Here is an 18681-nt window from a genome sequence, read left to right on the forward strand (position 1 = left end):
GTTTGAGCATTCTTTGGCATTGCCTTTCTTTGGGATTGGAATGAAGCCTAAACTGTGCATCTTGGCCTTGCTTCTCATTACTCCTCCCCCTAAATCCTAAACTCTTGTCAATCTGAAATATTGGCTGATTTCATCACTCTTTCCTCCTTGCTTTCATGTTGCAGTTCAAACACCAAGTCCTCCCTGACTACCTGAGCACGAGGTAACTGGCTCCCTCCTCTCAGTCCGGTATGTAGTTCAGTGGCCCTCAGGACCAACTGTTTTGTCTTGCAGACTAGGCAACTCTCTTCTAGAAGACAAACTGCTGAAAGCAGAGGCTTTGTCAGGTTCATCTATCACTCTGCACAGTGCCTGGCATGCAGCTGATGCTCAACAAGTACTGAGTGAAAGAACAATTCATTCTCGTCATTTCAGTGGGCTTGTTTTCTCTATAGGATCAGCCGTTTGGTTATTCTCACCTCTAGCTATTTTTTTGGCTTCCAGGAAGCACATTACCATTGGATGCTCTGTTCTCTCCTTTAACTGCAAGGAGCTTTTGGAACTGAAAAATAAGAGTTACTCCTCCAAGCCTCATCTTCTGCCACTCCCCGGTTATGAATTGAACTCCTCAGCATTGCAGGGAACACGACTCTCACGCCTCCGTTCCTTTGTACGTGCATGCTGTTCCCTTTGCCTGGAATGCCCTTACCCTGGCTTCTCTGGCGAACTCCTACACATCCTGCAAGACTCGGCTCCGTCATCACCTTCTCTGAGAAAGCTTTTCTGAGATGGGCAAAGTAGCAACCCCTCTCTCCCATCTTTTTAGCTTCCTCAGCGTTACTCCAAATAATTCTAACAGTATTTGCGGTATTATTTGTTTCTGTTTCTTTTTCTTCCACTCCTCTAGACCCTGAATTCCTTGAGGGCCAGGATTTCTGTTCATTGTTGTACCTTCTATAGTTCGCACAGTGCTTAGCATGTATTAAGCACTTGATTCAATGGATGAACGAATAGGTTAATTCATCTCATACTGCAGAGTTTGATGTGAAGTGAAAGTCGCTCAGTCGTGTCCGAATCTTTGTGACCCCATGGACTGTAGTCCATGGAATTCTCCAGGCCAGAATACTAGAATGAGTAGCTTTTTCCCTTCCCCAGGAGATCTTCCCAACCCAGGGATCGAACCCTGGTCTCCTGCATCGCGGGCGGAGTCTTTACCAGCTGAGCCACCAGCGAAACCCAAGCATACTGGAGAATTTGTTTGGACCAAATTCTCAAATATCTCAAGACCTGGTCCTCTATTTGGAGTTCTTCACGCTGGAGATTCCTTCCTCCTCACCTCCCCCGCCCTCCCCCCATACCCCAGCCAAATTGCCTCGGTTTGGTGGAAGGGGAAAAGAAGCGATCAGGACGTGGAGGACAGTCATTTCTCCGAGTGAGCGCTAATTTACCCGCTCTGGCACCGAAAGGGTTACAAAGACCGCGGCGGGCGGAGCCCGGCCGGTGCCACCTGCTGAGGGGCTGCCCGGCGCCTGCGCCCTGGCCCGTCCCCGTCTACCTGCGGGGGCCTGGCGGGGGTGGGGCGCTTGCGCTCTGGGTCTTTTCCGCCGGGGGAAGTCTCGCGGGGGTGGGGCGGGGCGGGGCCGCGCGCGCAAGTTCTCGCGGGACCCCGACGAGGAGCGGAAGCTAGGCGGCTGTGCTGCTTCAGCGACCGGACGGCGGCGGCGGCGGCGACGACGACGACGGGCAGGACTGTGGCGGTGACGGCGGCGGGGACAGGCGCTGCCCTCTGGGAGCCGCAGCGGGGTCGGCAGCCGCTCGCACCGCTGCGGAGGGGCCGGCCGGGCCAGAAGCCGAGCAGCTGCGCCACGGTGAGCGCGGCCGGTGGCGGCGCCGCTGCCCCGGTGCCCCTTCCTCCCCGCTTCGGTAGCGGGAGTTGGCCCGGGGTCGGGGGGGTGGCCCGGGCCTGGCGAACCGGGGGCTGCCGGGCCTGGAGGTCGGGAGAGCGGAACCCCCGGGCTCGGAGCTCCACGTTTCCCCTTTTGGGGCGCTTCCTTCCTGGGCACCGTTCCTCCCCTGACCCTGGACAGAGCCCCAGACCGCGGCGCAGGAGGACGGGGTGGGTGGGTTCCTAATTGAATTTCACGCCTTTTCCGTGAGGGTTTTGCGCCGCAGGGGCCCGGGGAGAAGAAGCCCCAGAGCGCCGGGCGCTCATTCCGTGAGTCAGTCTGACTCGGCACCGGGAGGCTGGGGGTTCGCGGTGGTTGCGAATGTGGTAATGGATGCTTCTTCAACCTGCTCGGCCACCACGTCACCATCTCCGGGTGTTTGGGGGCCGAATTTTGGGAGAAAACCCACCACTCCTATTAAATCCTGTGAGCGAGGACGTTTGCTATCGGAGCCAGTCGAAATGGCTTTGTTTCTGTCGCGTTTTGGTTTTTTTTGCGGGGGACTACTCTTTGGAAAAAAACGTTTGTCAAGAAAAATAAGCAGCAGTTGACTGGAATGCTTCGAGGAGAGAGGGGAGGGAATCCCTGGTGTTCTTCATTTTGCAGCGCTCTCCGTGTATCTGATGGTAAGCCCTGTGAGTTACAGCTTATTTAGGGAGTTAAGTCTAGGTTGGCTTCAGGTACAGTAACAGTATAATTTGCAGGGGAGCCCAGGTGCCCTCGAAGTCTGTCTTTGGGTACTGTTGATTCTCGGAAAAAGCGGGAAAGACTTGTGAGAGAAATTAGCGTTAGTCTTGGCTTTCTAGTGCCTCTTTCGCTTCCCTGCTCCCCAGTTGTTTCGTTCTGTTTCTCTCTTTCCACTGCGGACACTAAATGCTTACTCGTATAATGCAAGTCACTTGCCCCCTCCCCCCCGTTTTTTTCTTATCTACTTCCCTTTCCTTCTCATTGTCCCCTCTCTGGTACAGTTTTTTGAGGTTTCGGCTCTTTGGCATAATTTGTTTTCTCCCTCATTTAAAGATCCCGTTTCTCTCCCGGGAAGATGCCCTCTTTCTTGCTTTATCCTTTACTTTTGAGCGTTCACTGTGTTCCTTCAGCCAGCCAGAAGGGTTGCTAGAGAGCCGTGCGAGACTTAAGTTCTCCCGCCTGGGAACTGGGAGGCTCAAAGAATTGAATTCAGCCACAAGTAATCAATACTGCCACTAGGTCATAAGTGTAGCTTGCTTGTGGTTTTGTGTTTTATTTGTTTTCTTCGTGTTTAGATCACGGTTTTCTGCCTGCTCACGCTTCTCTTTTTATGTCTCTCTTAAAAGGAGATTGGGTCACTTTGGAGCTTATATTGGCTTTTAGTGGGGGTGATGAATGTTCAAAACGAAAACCAATGATAGCCCTGTACTACAGTAGAATTAAGATAGCCTGATACATTTAAGGAAATAAAACTTATTTAGATCATTGATGAATTAGTTAAAAGCTTGTTGGTGGTAATAGTACTAATTTGTTCCTTACCAGCCTTCTGAGATCAGGTGTCTTTTCCTGCATCTGTAATAATCAGCCTTCTTTGTTATTGTTGGGTTTTTTTTTTTGTTTTTTTTTTTGCAGAAAGAAATAACTTTGTTTTGTTACTCCTTCCTTTGTTAAGAATTTTCTGAATCCCCAAATTAAAAAAGGTTAATTCTTGTAATCAACTTTCTTTGATACTAAAAGCAGGCACTGAAATGCTTGAGGCAGTTTACTTACTCAGCCAGTGTATACAGATTTGGGAGACTGCTAGGTTTTAAATACTACTAGTCAGTGGGACGACAGAGGATGAGATGGCTGGATGGCAGCACTGACTCCATGGACATGAGTCTGGGTGAACTCCAGGAGTTGGTGATGGACAGGGAGGCCTGGCGTGCTGAGATTCATGGGGTCGCAAAGAGTCGGACACGACTGAGCGACTGATCTGATGTGATCTGAGTCAGTGGTACTTAGAGATTTTTCTCCGTGATTGCTGTTACTGTGTTGCATGTCGTACAGCAACAGCTCTCTCTAGTTGTTACTTAGAACAGAAGAGTAGTAGATTTTGGAGAAATGATGTAATAAGGAGTAGAGATCCATCCTGAGAGAAACTAATAGTTACTTGCTTAATTCAGAACAACTTTCTGGCAGTCTTGAATCCCACTGAGAGCTTTTGGTTCTATTTGTCAAAGCTGGCTTTTCCCAGTTGTGCCAAGTGAGTGTGTTTTCACTCTGTGCCAAGACATGGCAGTGCATGGTCTGAGATGCAGAGCTTGAAATCTGGTCCAGGAGCCCTTACAGGACAGCCTTGTTTCGTTTTGTTTTAATTTAGCATGCATAAGAGTTACCTGTGGGGCTTCCCTTGTGGTCCAGTGGTTAAGACTCTGAACTTCTGCTGCAGGGGGGCGAGGGTTCCATCCCTGGTCGGGGAACTAAGATCTCATGTGGCGTGGCGAGGCCAAAACAAAAAACATTACCTGTGAATCTTGTTTAAAGTTAGGTTCCGGGGCTAAGGTCACACTACACTGCAGAACTCCAGAAGGTGCCTATCAGTGAAGCAGTCCCTGAATGGGCTGATTTTGATGTAACTGGTCCAAGGGCCAGAATTGCTGTTACAGGATGCATCTGTAAATTCGTGAGACTGCAACGTGACTTTAAATTACTGAACTTAAAATTATACTTTCTGTACAGAGTAAACAATTAAAAGCCTAACAGAATAAGTGACTATAGATGTGATCAGTTTTACATGTGGGAATATTTGTGCATTGTTAGGACTTGGATTTGGGGTTTCCCTGGTGGCTCAGCTGGTAAAGAATCTGCCTGCAATGCAGGAGGCCCCGGTTCGATTCCTGGATTGGGAGGATCCTCTGGAGAAGGGATAGGCTACCCACTCCTGTATTCTTGGGATTCCCTGCTAGTTCAGCTGGTAAAGAATCCACCTGCAATGCAGGAGATCCCTGTTTGATTCCTGGGTGGGGACAATCCCCTGGAGAAGGGAAAGGCTACCCACTCCAGTATTCTGGCCTGGAACATTCCATGGACTATAGTCCATGGGCTCTCAAAGAGTCAGACATGACTGAGTGACTTTCACTTTCAGGACTTGGATTTGGAGCTGTTGAAGTTTATATTTACTGGTCAATGTGCTTAATTGCATCCGACTTTTTTGTGACACCATAGACTGTAGCCCACCAGGCTCCTCTGTCAGTGGGATTTCCCAGGCAAGAATACTGGAGTGGGTTGCCATTTCCTCCTCCAGGGGATTTTCCCGACTGAGGGATCGAACTCACATCTCCTGCATTGCATCTCCTGTGTTGTAGGCCGATTCTTTACCACTGAGCCACCAGGGTAACCTATATTTAATGGGATTGTTAATTTGCCTACCAGAGCATTCTACTGAGTCTGTGTGTAGATGGAACTCGAGATTTACTGAGAGCACGTGGACTGATATTGAAGAGGGACCAGTGAAGCTGGTTAATACCTCTTAGTGCTTTACAGCAGGGACTCAGCCTTTACAGGCTTTTTAATTAGCAAAATGACTTTATAAGGTGTAGGTGCTGTGATTTTCCTCATTTTCCAGCTGAGGGACACTAGGAATTAGAGAACGTGAGTTATTTCTCCAGTGTTGCCCACCCAGGTAATAAGTGGTAAAGTGATAGCTGAATCCCGGTCTAACTCCAGAGCATCAGTGAGGTTTTGGGTTTTCTTTCTAACTGTAATAGCAATACGTGCTTATGGTGAAAACAGTGAAAGTGCAGTTGAGGCCTGTGGTCCAGCAAGTAGAAATATTCTGTCTCACAAAAATATCTGTCTTACTTCCAGAGATAATCATTGTCAACCTTTCAAATTGTTTAATAACACACTGATACATATTGTTTTATAGAAATGGAATAACTAATTTTTCTGCAGTTCTTTAAAGACTTGAGCATATGTCTTGGTGCTTATATAGAAAGGTATTTCTTAGTTAGCTTCATGGATATTGATCGGGGATAGATGTATTTTGCACATGGTATTTGTGTCACTGTTTTAGTGAGATAAATCTGGAATGTGATATTGCTTGTCCAAGGATGAATAGGTGTCTTAAAATTATCAATAGATGCTATAAAATTACTCTCTGAAAAGATTGAATTGATTAATTCCCTGCTAGAGTGTGGACTGTAATGGTTTTAATGATTTTAATACAGTTCCAAGCATATTGTTAGATATATAGTAATTCTTCAAAATGTTAAATTAATAAACATTGGATAAAGAGTCTGAGAATAGTATTGCAGAGACTGGATAAATCTTTAAAAATTTGACAATTAGTAGGCGAAAGAAATCTCATTGTTTAATTTGCTGGGTTTTTTTGGGGTGGGTGGGGTGTTTTTTGTTTGTTTTGGCTGTGCTATGCAGCTTGGGAGATATCAGTTCCCTGACCAGGGTTTGAACCTGGGCCATGGCTATGAAGGCCCTAATTTGCCATTTTTAATAGTGAAGATAAACATCTGCTAAGTAGATGTCCATTTTAAGTAGAGTCCATTTTAACTTATTTTTGAGTGACTTAATGTCAGTCTCTATGGAGATGTCAGCTCCGGGAGTTGGTGATGGACAGGGAAACCTGGCGTGCTACAGTCCATGCGGTCGCAAAGAGTCAGATATGACTGAGCGACTGAGCTGAATGTCAGTCTCTATCCAATGCGCTTCATGTATGTATGTTATCTGATTTAATGCCTTGTGAATCAGAAAGTGATACTATCCCCATTTTTACAGAAGAGCGAACTGAGGCTTGTTTAAAAGGCTTGTTCAAAATTACGGCTGATATGCATCAGGGTCAGTACTTGAACCCGGGTCAGCCTGCTGTTACAAACCATGCAGGCTTAACACTAAGCTATGTTGGTCTAGTGTCCTGTATTTTATTTTCTGTGAATTTTGGGAAGGAGAGAGTTGCATAGAGAAAATAAAATCCTATGAATACCTTTGTGTGCCTGTGTGTGCTCAGTCATGTCTGACTTTTTGCAACCTGAGGGACTGTAGCTTGCCTGGCTCCTCTGTCCTTGAGTTTTCCCAGGTAAGAATACTGGAATGGATTGCCGTCTTCTCCAGGGGATCTTCCTGACCTAGGGATCGAACCCAAGTCTCTTGCATCAGCAGGTAGATTCTTTACCGCTGTACCACTTGGGAAGCCCACAAATACCTTTAGGAGACTGCCTTTTAGGATGCGGTACAAATGAACAACTCGAGCTGCACTCGCCGTTTTAACGTTGCCTGAGATTGGCTGCAGGGTGTGGGCTGGTCACAGTTCAGACACACTCTGGTCAGGCTTCGGGTTAGTGTACTCCCAGTCCATTTTCCTGGGGAATCAACAGCAGCATCCACTCTTAAAATCGTTATACATTGTGTGTACTTTTAGATTTCTTTCTTTTTAAGCAATTAGTGTGGCGTACGTGATAGAATGTTTCTGTCTTTAGTGAAACACACCCTTTTGAATTTCTCTAGCCTGGGTTCTTTTCTGTGGCTAGCCTAACAAGCTGACCTCCTCGCATTTCCTCTGTGAGACACTAATTTTTATTTGGCACAGCCACAGAGCTACTGATTAGTTTCATTTCTGTTCAACTGTATCTTACAAAGCAGTTGTTGCTTGAAACACAGTTTTCTTGAGTGTTAATCTGTTTAAGCTTTCTCTAGAAAACCTAAGGTAGAAAGTTGAGTAACAGGAAAGCAAATGTTGAAAACCGTCTTGATTTCTAGGGTCTGGCTGTTTGGTCACACTGCAGTTGTCTGGAATCCTGAATGACGAAGTTTATGCCCCGTGACACATAGTACCTTTAGAGCCACAGCTTTGGGTTTCTGTCTGATTTCTGTTTTTCAAAAATTAAACTCTTTAATTTTTTTTGACCTGCGTAATTATCCTTCAGCTTCTCATCATTGGTACCTAGTCCCAATAATCAGACCTGGAGACCAATAAAAATAAAGGGTCAGGTCAGGGTATGGAAAATGTTGATAGGCATGTAGCAGAGATTTTTTTGGAGAAGCTGTAAAAAAAATTTTTTTTTAATATGTATACATTGGAAAGTAGGCAGAAAGAGGAGAAAGTTGTTAATGCCGGGAAAACTGAAAGATTATACCAGAAAGGAAGACTGGTTATCATACGTTATTTATTTATTTATTTTTCCATACGTTATTTAAATTACTAGTGAACAATATTTCCTAATGTAATAGTATGAAAAAGCGTTAGTTTCTCAGTCGTGTCTGACTCTTTGCCACCCTGTGGACTGTAGCCTGCCAGGCTCCTCTGTCCATGGGATTCTCCAGGCAGGAATACTGGAGTAGGTTGCCAACTGGTTAAACCAGAATGTGTGGCATTATAGGGATGGGCTGTTTTCACTCAGTCGTGTCTGAATCTTTGCGACCCCATGGACTGAAGCCCACCAGGCTTCTCTGTCTGTGGGATTCTCTAGGCAAGAACTATTGGAGTGGGTTGCCATTTCCTACTCGAGGGGATCCTCCTGACCCAGGGATGGAACTCACGTCTCCTGCTCAGCACAAATTCTTTACCACTGAACCACCTGGGAAGCCATAGGGATGGGGCAAGGTGAAGTTGGCAGGGGTGAAACAGCTGCGTCCTTGTCTTTTAGGTGACAGGTGACGGCTGGAATAAACTAAGAAACAGCAGCAGAAGCATATTATTTAGAAATATTGTTAGTAAACTTAGAGAAACTATAACCAAAATTGAGAGTGATTGCTTGTGGGTATTGGGTAGGGAACTGTTCTTTTTAATAAGCCTTTTATTTACCCTGACTTTAAAAATTACATATATGGATTCATGTCATTAAAAAGTAACTATGGTGAGTGTAAGTAAAGGGTATTTAAGGACACACAAATACTCTGAGATTGGTGTTCGTTTTTTTATATATATATTTGTTAGGACTCTTTCTTTGCTTTCCTCTCTTAGGGCCAGCACAGCATAATATATCCTAGGTATGGCCTGACTGAATAAACATGGGTTTAGTTTATTAGTTTACCTGCCGTGGAATGTTTGGCCTTCAGAATTCGACTGAAGGACTTTTGTTGCCTGGTGAGTCTTTCCTCCTTGGTAACACTCATTTCCCTGTAATCTTAATATTCCCAGCTGGTTTACGCCTCAGTCTTTTTGCAGCTATGCTTGATTAATGCCCCAATTGTTAACTTTAGAACAAAAGAATGATAATCACTCGTGCCCCTCAAATGAGTCCTCTGCTAGATGGTAATTATCCACCGAAGGGTGTCACTATAAATAATCTGTCCTCATTCTGCAGGGTCATTGTTGTTTCTGCTTTTGTTTAGCCTGTATGAAAATAGTGGCTGGCCAGACAAGAATGGGGCTTCATTTTCCTTTACTTGTGCAAAGGCCAAGGCTGTGTTTCAAGTTCAGGGCTCCAAACTCTTCACTCCTCTGCAGTGATTGTACTGCCCAGGTTCCTTCCCCATCACCTGGTACATGACCCAAGGGTTATTACAGAGTCTTTGCCTGCAAGATGCTGTTTGGATCAGTTTAGTACTCCTCTGGCTCTGAGAAAAGCAGCTGTTCTCAGGGTAACTGTGAGAGGCTTCTGTTTGGCCCTTTGGCACCATTTCCTAGGCAAGATATCTGGCAGCTCAGATTCTGAAAAAGGGATTGCTTTCAAGTGTAGATCAGGACTTAACTGTGCTCCTTAGGCTAGTTAGGAATGAGTCCGAGGCTGCTTCTGGAATGCTGAGCCTTGGACGGCTGTTTCAAGGGCTGTTGGCGCCCCTGAAGTCTTGGGGGTCTTGGAAGGGGAGCCCTTTGCAGGAGTCTGTCTCCGCCCACCAGAGATTCTGAGCTCCATCTCCTTTCTCTGGTCACCTGAGCTTGCCCATCACGGATCGCGAGTGGAGAGCAGCCAACTGAATAAAAAAGTAGTTCGCAGGGTCATGCTCCCACTTTCTAGGGGAGACGGTTTAGTTTCAGAAAACAGTTAAAGCAGCCAGGGACCAAACCCACGTTGCTGCCTTTTGACTATGGAGAAGGGGACCCAGCTTTTTCAAAAAACCAGATCGGTTGGTAGGAGAAAGGAGGGAAGGGGCCTGTATCACTGAGAAGAGTAGGGGGCCATCCCCTGGAGCAGGCCTTTCTTCCGGTGGACTGCATTTCGTGCCGGGAGAGCAGCGTGAAGGTCTAGGGAGGAAAGGCGGAGACCACCGGGACTCCAGCCGGTTCCTGCACGCCGAGCACACCCAGCGGGAGGGAAGAGGAAGTGTGATCGGGAAAGGCCCGAGCCGCCGCCGCCATTGGCCGGCAGGCCTGTCAGTCGCCTGGGGGCTGAGGCTGAAAAGAGGAAGAAGGAGCTCGGGGCTCCTGCCTGGAAGGGAGGGCGGAGGGCTGAGCCCGACCGAGCCAGGGGGCGTGGGGGCTGGGACGGCAGGCCGACGGGCAGGGCGGGGCTGCCTTCGATCGGGCCACTTCTCTCAATCTGCGCTCTTCTGATTCAGGGTGGCATTGTGTGTCCCGGCGTGCGGGAGCCAGTCCCCGAAGAGAGGCGAGGCTGAGAGCCCAGAGCGCTGGGTCGCTTCAGCAGGGAAGACTCCCTTCCCCCCTGCTCCAGGCTGCTGAGCCCTGAGCCCCGCTCAGAATGGAAGCCATCGCCAAATATGACTTCAAAGCCACCGCAGACGACGAGCTGAGCTTCAAAAGAGGGGACATCCTCAAGGTAAGTACTGATGCTCAGCAGGCGGTGAGACAGCCTCTCCCTGTGCTCACCTGCCTTCTTTTGCCCTGATAACACACAAAGAAGCTGTGCTTGTCCTTGTTTCATTGCCCACTTTAACATTTACCATCCTGGGTGATTTGGAAAGCTAGATACCTGGTGGAATATCAAATATGACTTCAGGTGGCTGGGGTGATGTACGGTCTTTAACTGCCTTTGTGTGAATGCTTAAGTATTCATATTTGCTTGTTGAAATTGGTAGTTCATGTAGAGTTGTTTTTTTTTTTTTTAAAGAAGGATTTGTGAATAGCACTCAATTAGTCTTATTTTTGGAGAAGGAAATGGCAACCCACTCCAGTATTCTTGCCTGGAGAATCCCAGGGACAGGGAAGCCTGGTGGGCAGCCATCTGTGGGGTCACACAGAGTCAGACACGACTGAAGCGACTTAACAGCAACAGTCTTATTTTACATAGTCAAAAGATTTTTGCATTCTGGAATGTGATTCTAGTAGGTTAGAAATTAATTTACCCTGGTTTAGAGAGGTGGTTAGAAGTACATGGCAAAACTTATTCAAGAATCTCAGTGTATTCTTATTCTTTGTGAAACAGCTAATGGAGTTCTAAATAACAAGGTTCAACTTGCTATTGTACAACAGATTTTGATTTTCTTGAAAGAAACTTGAGCAGTTACCCCATATTAGGACACTTTGTTGCACGAAAGAAACCTGCTGACAGTTTAAAAATAAGCTTCTTTACAGTTTGCAGCTCATTTTGAGCCCCACTATTTACATGAGATTCGCCTTCCACTTGGCAAGTGTTAATTAGGGTAGCATGATGGCAGCAGCTTGCCCTTTTGGATACGCAGTTCATTTTTACACGGGTGGGTGTTATCGAATAGTGCATCAACCCTGGAAAAAACCTAAAGTTTAATGTTTGAGTCTTCACTGTGTCTCCAGTTTTGACTTTTTTCCACTGAACCTCAGTCAGATGGTTGGAATTTGCCAACCAGTTGTTTATTACTCTTAATGAAATTATTAGCATTTTATAAAGAAGAAAGTGGTAATACAGAAGTATGATTCTTTATCAGAGGGCTTGTGGCTTGTTTCTGAGTTTTGTGGGCCTGAGGAGAGTCATTCTTCCGCTCTGGCTACTGGAGGCGCAGAGTCCTGCTCCGAAGCTACCTACACGGTGGCTTCCCTCATGTTAGAAATGCAGGCTGTGCTTCATAGAAGGCGATTGAAGAGCCCTGTAAGAAGCAGACTGCGTGTGTTCTTTTCAGCTGTTTTTGTGATGCCAAGCTTTTTGACAGTATTCTCAAAGTAAGCATGAAATTGTCAGAAAGCAGACAAAACCAGCTGAGTGAAATACTATACGTCGTCTGTTTCTTTAGGTAGAAATCACCAGACTTAGACCCTAAATTATTCTGTCGTTGATTTCCAGAGGAGATTGATGTTTTCCTAGGTGATTACTATTTTCAGCAGATAACCTTCTCCTGATAGCATAATAAGATTGGCTCTTCAAAGAGGAAGAAAAAAAGACAAGTAGCCACGTTTGTCACTTGTACAAAAATGCTTTGGGGGTCAAGCTTCGGGGTTTTGTTTGTGTGTTTACTTAAATACAAATTAGAGTTTTTTGTTAAGCTTACCCTAGAAACTTGAAACTTGCACCTAGAAGTTCATATTTTTTCTGTAAGTCTGTCCAGCTGCACATTTAGCACTGAAGCAACAGATCAAAACAAAACTGTGAGCTTGAGTCTGTTTTAGAGAATTTTTAAGTGAGAACGTTCCCTGTTGGTACTACCACTGAAATTAGTCTTGATCACGAGCATTTTGTAAGTTCTCTACCTTAAATCGGTAAACTTCTTGTTGTTTAGTCACTAAAGTTGTGTCTGACTCTTTGCGACCCCATGGACTGCAGCACACCAGGCTTCCTTGTCTTCAGTATTTCCTGGAATTTGCTCAAACTCATGTCCATTGAGTAGGTGATGCCATCTAACCATATCGTCCTCTGTTGCCTCCTTCTCTTGCCTTCAATCTTTCCCAGGATCAGGGTCTTTTCCAGTCAGTCAGCTCTTCACATCAGGTGGCCAAAGGATTGCAGCTTCTGCAGCAGTCCTTCCAGTGCATATTCAGGGTCGATTTCCTTTAGGATTGATTGGTTTGCTCTCCTTGCTGTCCAGTGATTCTTGTTCAAACTTCTTGAACAAGTGTAATATCCTTTCCCATCCCACAATGAGGATGATAATGTAATTTTTTTATGAATTTTTATGATGGAGGAGAAAGTGAATCAGAATGCTCGCATTTACTTTCAGAGTGTCTGGGGAAAGAGAAAATACATATGTTTGGTTCTTTCCAGTTTGGCAGATAACTGGCATATGAAGTCATACTGCCATTATTGCTTTTGAATGGTAGCCGTTAGCTGTTTGTTAGTAATCTTGTGGCTTTACTCCAAAAAAAAGAGTGACGGTACAGTAGTTGCCCTTTGTCTCATAATCTGTGAAACAGCTGAGTGAAGAGAAGGGACACTGCTTTGTCTTAAATGCTATTACTTAAAAAATAATTTTATTTTCTTTTGATTGTTCAAGGAGTAACTGGCTTCATTTGCATGGCTGTGATTTGTTTTGCTAACTCTTTAGGCTGTTGGTTGTGAGCCAAGTTATGGTTAGAAGTGGCTGGAAAGCATTGACCAGATTCCCTCGATTGAAATAAGCATGTGTTTTCTCTTTGTTGATAAGAGGGACACATACACATGGGCATTGAATACATTTTATTTGAAGATAATGAAATAGAAAGGGGCTCAGCCCTCTGCCTCTGGCTAGAGTTCCTGGTTAACTTTTGGTGGGTGTTGATGCCTGTCCTCCAGCACACCACTTCCTTAATTTCTGTTTATGTATCGATTTGTACTGCCCTGAGAAAAGAGAACAAGTTAAAACAGCTTTTTGGAAGCCTTAAGTAAGGCTTCAATATATCTGCCTTTGTTAATTTCCCTCTTAAAAAAAGCTTACGTTTTTCTTGAGGAGGGCCAGGGAGGGCACTGGGACATAGGGAATGGAAGAAACTGCTCTACTTCTGCAGTTCAGGCCTTACATGGCTGCTGCTGCTGCTAAGTCGCTTCAGTTGTGTCTGACTCTGTGCGACCCCATAGACGGCAGCCCACCAGGCTCCCCCATCCTGCATGGCTGAAAGGAACCTAAATTTCGCCCCCATTGGAGGGCAGCCTTGAGCTAGCCCCAGGGGTTCTCCACTGAGGCCCTGAATCCTCTGCCCTAGAATTCACAGAATGCTGAGCTTATCTGAAGTTACATCTGCCTTCTAGTGGCTTTTTTGTACCTCTACTTCCGCTAGGAATTAAGAGACTGTTTTGAGCTCTCAAACCTGGGCTCATTGCATTCTTGAGCTGGATCCTTATTTTCTAGAGACAGACCTTTGACTCTTGAAGAATACCAGCAGTAGATCATCTCATGCTCTTTGTCTGGCATGAACCTCCTTTCCAGGTTCCTAAACTGCTTTAAAACTCGGTCTTGGTGGCTTTAAAACTCGCTCAGTGCTGGTGGCCCTGTTTCACGCTTACATCGCATCTCCATGAGCCACATTCTGGGGTAAGTGGCCTTGAGAGTTGGGGGAAAAATAGATGTACGTTGTCTCTTCAGGAACTCTAAAATAAGAGAAATAAGGTAAATATGTGAAACTGTGCAAGAGTGTGTAAAGTTAGAAGATCTTCAGAACAGGAAGAGACTTCCTTATTTTACAGGTGAGGAAATGGTGGCCGTGGAGCTTAATGTGTCACAGCTGTTAGTGCTGATCTGGTATTTGAGAGAATGCTGAAGTTGGGTCACACACTTTAACTGCCAGTGTAACTTAGAGGGAAAGAGATTGGTAAGAGCTCAAGTCGGAGAGAGCTGCGTGGAGGAGGCGTGACTTGCACTGGTCCTTGTGTTGAGCAGGGGGAGGGGGAGCGGGGCTGGGCTTGTTGTGTTTGAGACAGGAATGTTAGAATAAGGTGATAGTCTATGACAGAATGGAAAATAAGATAGAATTGGAGCCAAGCAAGGAAAACTCAGTAAGAGTTCGATCTTGTCCTTAAGCCTCTGAAGGTTATTAGCTGATGATGAAAGTATCCTCTGTGTAAATCTAATGATTTCTAGGAGGGGAGCCTGGAGTCCCAGCCTCCCGGGTCACAGTTATCAGGCTGTGACATATGGGCCCGCACAGGTATTGGAGACCAGGAGTGAAGGACAGGGGTGCTTTGAGTTAAAGGAAATATAATGGGATTTCTGCTTGTCACAGGTGGTGGGGGGGGCATTTGAATACATCTCCTGTATAAACTGAGAAAAGAGTGTCCATTGAGTATGCTCCTGAGAACCAGGAACATGAACTCGGGTTTGATTAGTTACAGTTTTCACAACAGCTCGTAAGTCCTGGATTTCAGTACTCAAGTCTCATTTCAGGTGTTTGAATATCATACCTAAAAAATAAGAAGATAGGGTAGATTTTTTTCCTTCAGTGTTTCAAAATGAGCTTATTGATATAGTTTTTGAAGTATTTCTTTGCCTATTGATAAGAATTGTTACCAGTCTTGTTAACTAAACTGGAAATGTTGTGTTTAAGCCTCGAGAATGAGGACAGTTTGAGTTCTCTTTCAGCATTTTGTTTGCCTTTCATTGTATGTATTTCACCCTCCGCCATCTGAATGGACTGTTTCTAAATAGGTGCTAAGAATGAACTTTCAGTTCCTATTCAGTGTTCCTTTTGAGGGGACTGGGGCCCGGGGAGGGGTGGGAACTGGCAGAAGACCAGTCATCCCTGTTTGGAGAAAGAAATGTCTAAGGAAACGCACCGTTCTTTTGGGGTCTTCAGTTTTGACCGCCATGAACCATTATAGTTAAGTCATCATTGAATAGCTACTGTTGATGGGGCATTTAATATGTGCCTCAAAGTTACACGTGATTTCTGATTTGGGGCATCGAAAGGTTGGCATTATTAGTGCCATCTCATGGGTGCAGAAGTTAACTAATGGGCTCAGGTAAAAGGCAGAGCTGGGGATTGATCTTCAGCTGGCTACAGTACTTCCCCAGCGGTACATAATGCCCCTGTTAACCATCAGGTATGAGTAAACCAGAAATGGCGGTCCTGAATTGCTCACCTACGAGGCACGGACAGCTGTCTCATGGCACTGTCTATGCATGGTGACATATTAGGTACCCTACCTAAAGTAAGCTGAGGTTAATGAGGAAATGAGGTGGGGAGAACGGTCATTTCGCCTGTCCGGTGAGAAAAGCCGATGAACACGGGCCCACCCTCTTGGCTAGGGTGTGAGGATATGGGTTTGTCGCCTCCCGCCAGTAGAGGTTTGCGCACATACATTGATTTTTCTGAACAGTGGCTTGGTGATACAGGTTAGACCATAAAATGACCCAGCAATTCTACTTTTAAGAATTCATTCTTAACAAAATTCACACACATATTTAAATTTTAGATATAAGGATATTTATTTCAGTGAATCTGTATACCACCTAGAAAAGAACTTTCTGCAGTTTAATTATGATATAGGATCATTTTTAAGATGCATTTCAGAGATATTAAAAGATGTAAATAAAGGCATCTTCGAATCCGTAGAATTACTACCTATTAGGGGAATAAAACCTTACAAGAGCTGATTGTGGTGCCTGTAAAGTGGGCTTCCCAGGTGGCTCAGTGGTAAAGAATCTGCCTGCTCTGTGGAAGATGTGCGTTTGATCCCCTGGGGGAGGAAATGGCAACCCACTCCTGTATTCTTGCCTGGAAAATCCCATGGACCAAGGAGCCTGGTGGGTTACAGCCCATGGAGTTGCAAAGATAGACACAACTAACTGAGCAACTGAAAAACAGCAGTGCCTTTTTTGAGGAAAATGTTGGTCTTTTTGGCAGATATGTCCTCTCTTCTACCTCCTGGTGAGTGTGGAACGAGAGACACTTGTGGTAACGTGCTCCAGGCCTGACTCACCTTCAAATCCTGACTCGGCCACTGGCAGGTCCCGCCTTGTGGTCTTGGGAAGCTCTGCTTTGGTTCTACCATCCTCAGAATGGGAACAGTGGCATCTGCCTTCCTAGAGTCACAGTGAGGATTCAAGAACTAATACATTAGTGTGCTTAAGGCAGTGACTTGCATTAAGTAGATAGTTGAGCTCCCTGCCATTAATTGTATTGATGTTTCTCAGACACACACGAGGCAAGAGGGTGTCTGTCCAGCCACTGTCTCAGGTAACTGTTAAGTCACATGACTTGATGCACATAACTGGCCAGGTGCTTGTCCTAAAATTACCTCAAACTCGGAACTGTGTACACTGTCCCAGAGCTGAGCTGAAAGCATGATATTGATGGAGGATGTGTGAAAGACAAGTAGTTTCTTTGTTCTTACAGTCTCTGGTCTCTCTTAGGGTTAAACCGGAAAGGAAAGAGGTGGGTATTTAGCCCAGCATCCTCTTGGGGACCTCGTTGTTGTATATTTCTTGGGCTGAGTGGAGCTTTGGGATTATGCTGAAATGATAGATGAAACAGCCTTGGGAAAAACTGCTTATTTTCTATAGGGTGTCCTTCATTATTAGGCCTTCCCTGGTGGCTCAAATGGTAAAGAATCTCCCTTGCAATGCAGGAGACATGGGTTTGATCCCTGGGTCAGGAAGATCCCCTGGAGAAGGGAATGGCTACCCACTCCAGTATTCTTGCTCAGAGAATCCCATGGACAGAGGAGCCTGGAGTCTTTGGTTATTATAGGCGTCCCCAGGCAGGACTTGTGGGAGAATGTTCTCTATGGTCTCAGTATCTAGAAGAGGTATATTTTCCCCTCAGACAGCTTTATGAAATCTTAAGGATGCTATAAACAATGCTTTGGTATGTTTCCTTCTTTATCATGTAGAAAAGATTAGAGCCTATTTTGGTCTCATTTCCAGCAATAGCTCTTATATTTTCTGTCCTAATGTTTTTATTGAAACAGGTAATAATTATTAGTGGTTAAATAGTGTTTTTTTCATGCTAACAATGGCTTTGATTTTTAACCAGTTTGTTTTTTCTTTAACAGCAGAGCTTTAAAATCTACATTAGCAAAATGGCAAAGACTTTTGTAATACTTTGCTTTTGAAAACTACAGAAAGCATCAGTTTTGTTTTTTTTTTAAGTGAGAGGAAATGTATTTTGGACCTTGAAACTGTAAACTTCACAGAGAACAAGAGAGCAGTGTGTTTTCAGTCAGAATATTGACCATTGCACGTCCTCTTTGTGTCATTATTTCATAGGTCTTTTACTTTCCTGGACAAATGTGTATGGTTTGAAATGGATTGCTAGAGGAAAAAGAATATATTTTCATTTTATTATCGGTTTTTCCATTTTTCTTAACATTTAAAATTACTTTAACAGAGATTAATAGAAAAAAATAGGAAATTCAAAGACCTACATAAACTCCTCACTCCAGCATTTTTACTATTACAGGTCTCTTCTAGGCTTTATCATTGTACAAACATTTTTATAGTGCTATGATTATAGCAGACTTAAAATACAACATATGTTACCATTTTCCTGTATTTGTTTTACTAATTATTTTTAATGGTTTAGTATTTTTAGATATTTGTAAAGTTAATATTCTGTAATTGACTTAGATATTTTCCTATTGCTGGATTCTTGTTTCTATTAAAAATTTAGTGCATAATCTCAGAGGAGGCTTTTGATTATGTCTGATGCTCTATTGTCCTAAAGGACTGCACAGATTACCTCCTTGAGATCACGTTAAATGAGAATGGCCCGTAATCTGAGAATACACAGTAATAGTGCAGCTAGTGTTGGCTTCATTCTCTGTCCTCCTCTAACAATAGAACATTATTCAGTTTGACAGTGTTTTATAAGACTGTGGAGCCAGATTTGTGAAGTGATTGAATCCCTTCTTCAGCATCTAAGATCCCTCACAACAGCATACGATCTTTCTGAAGCACGCTTTATTTCTTACTGTTCTTTCAGGTGATTAATTTGCTTTTTTATAGCTGTGTCAAGTAAACAAGTAATTTTGATAGCTGAGAAATTTGATGTGTATTCACAGATGTAGTTTTAATT

The 18681-nt window shown here is 44.6% G+C and overlaps 1 protein-coding gene across 2 annotated transcripts in view; it reads left to right on the forward strand.

Moving 5' to 3' along the window:
• Positions 1 to 1756: 1756 nt before the first annotated feature.
• Positions 1757 to 18681, forward strand: part of GRB2 (growth factor receptor bound protein 2) — a 67565-nt gene continuing 50640 nt past the window's right edge. Inside the window, exons 1-2 of one of the 2 annotated variants that reach the window (XM_061392866.1) lie at positions 1757 to 1847; positions 10389 to 10606. In XM_061392866.1, the coding sequence (XP_061248850.1) occupies positions 10529 to 10606 (78 nt within the window). In that variant the 5' untranslated portion in view covers positions 1757 to 1847; positions 10389 to 10528. Of the gene's footprint in view, positions 1848 to 2461; positions 2552 to 10388; positions 10607 to 18681 lie in introns of those variants that run through there. The other variant, XM_061392867.1, reaches the window with a different exon arrangement.

Source organism: Bos javanicus, chromosome 19 (assembly GCF_032452875.1).
Source record: "Bos javanicus breed banteng chromosome 19, ARS-OSU_banteng_1.0, whole genome shotgun sequence".
Taxonomy (NCBI): domain Eukaryota; kingdom Metazoa; phylum Chordata; class Mammalia; order Artiodactyla; family Bovidae; genus Bos; species Bos javanicus.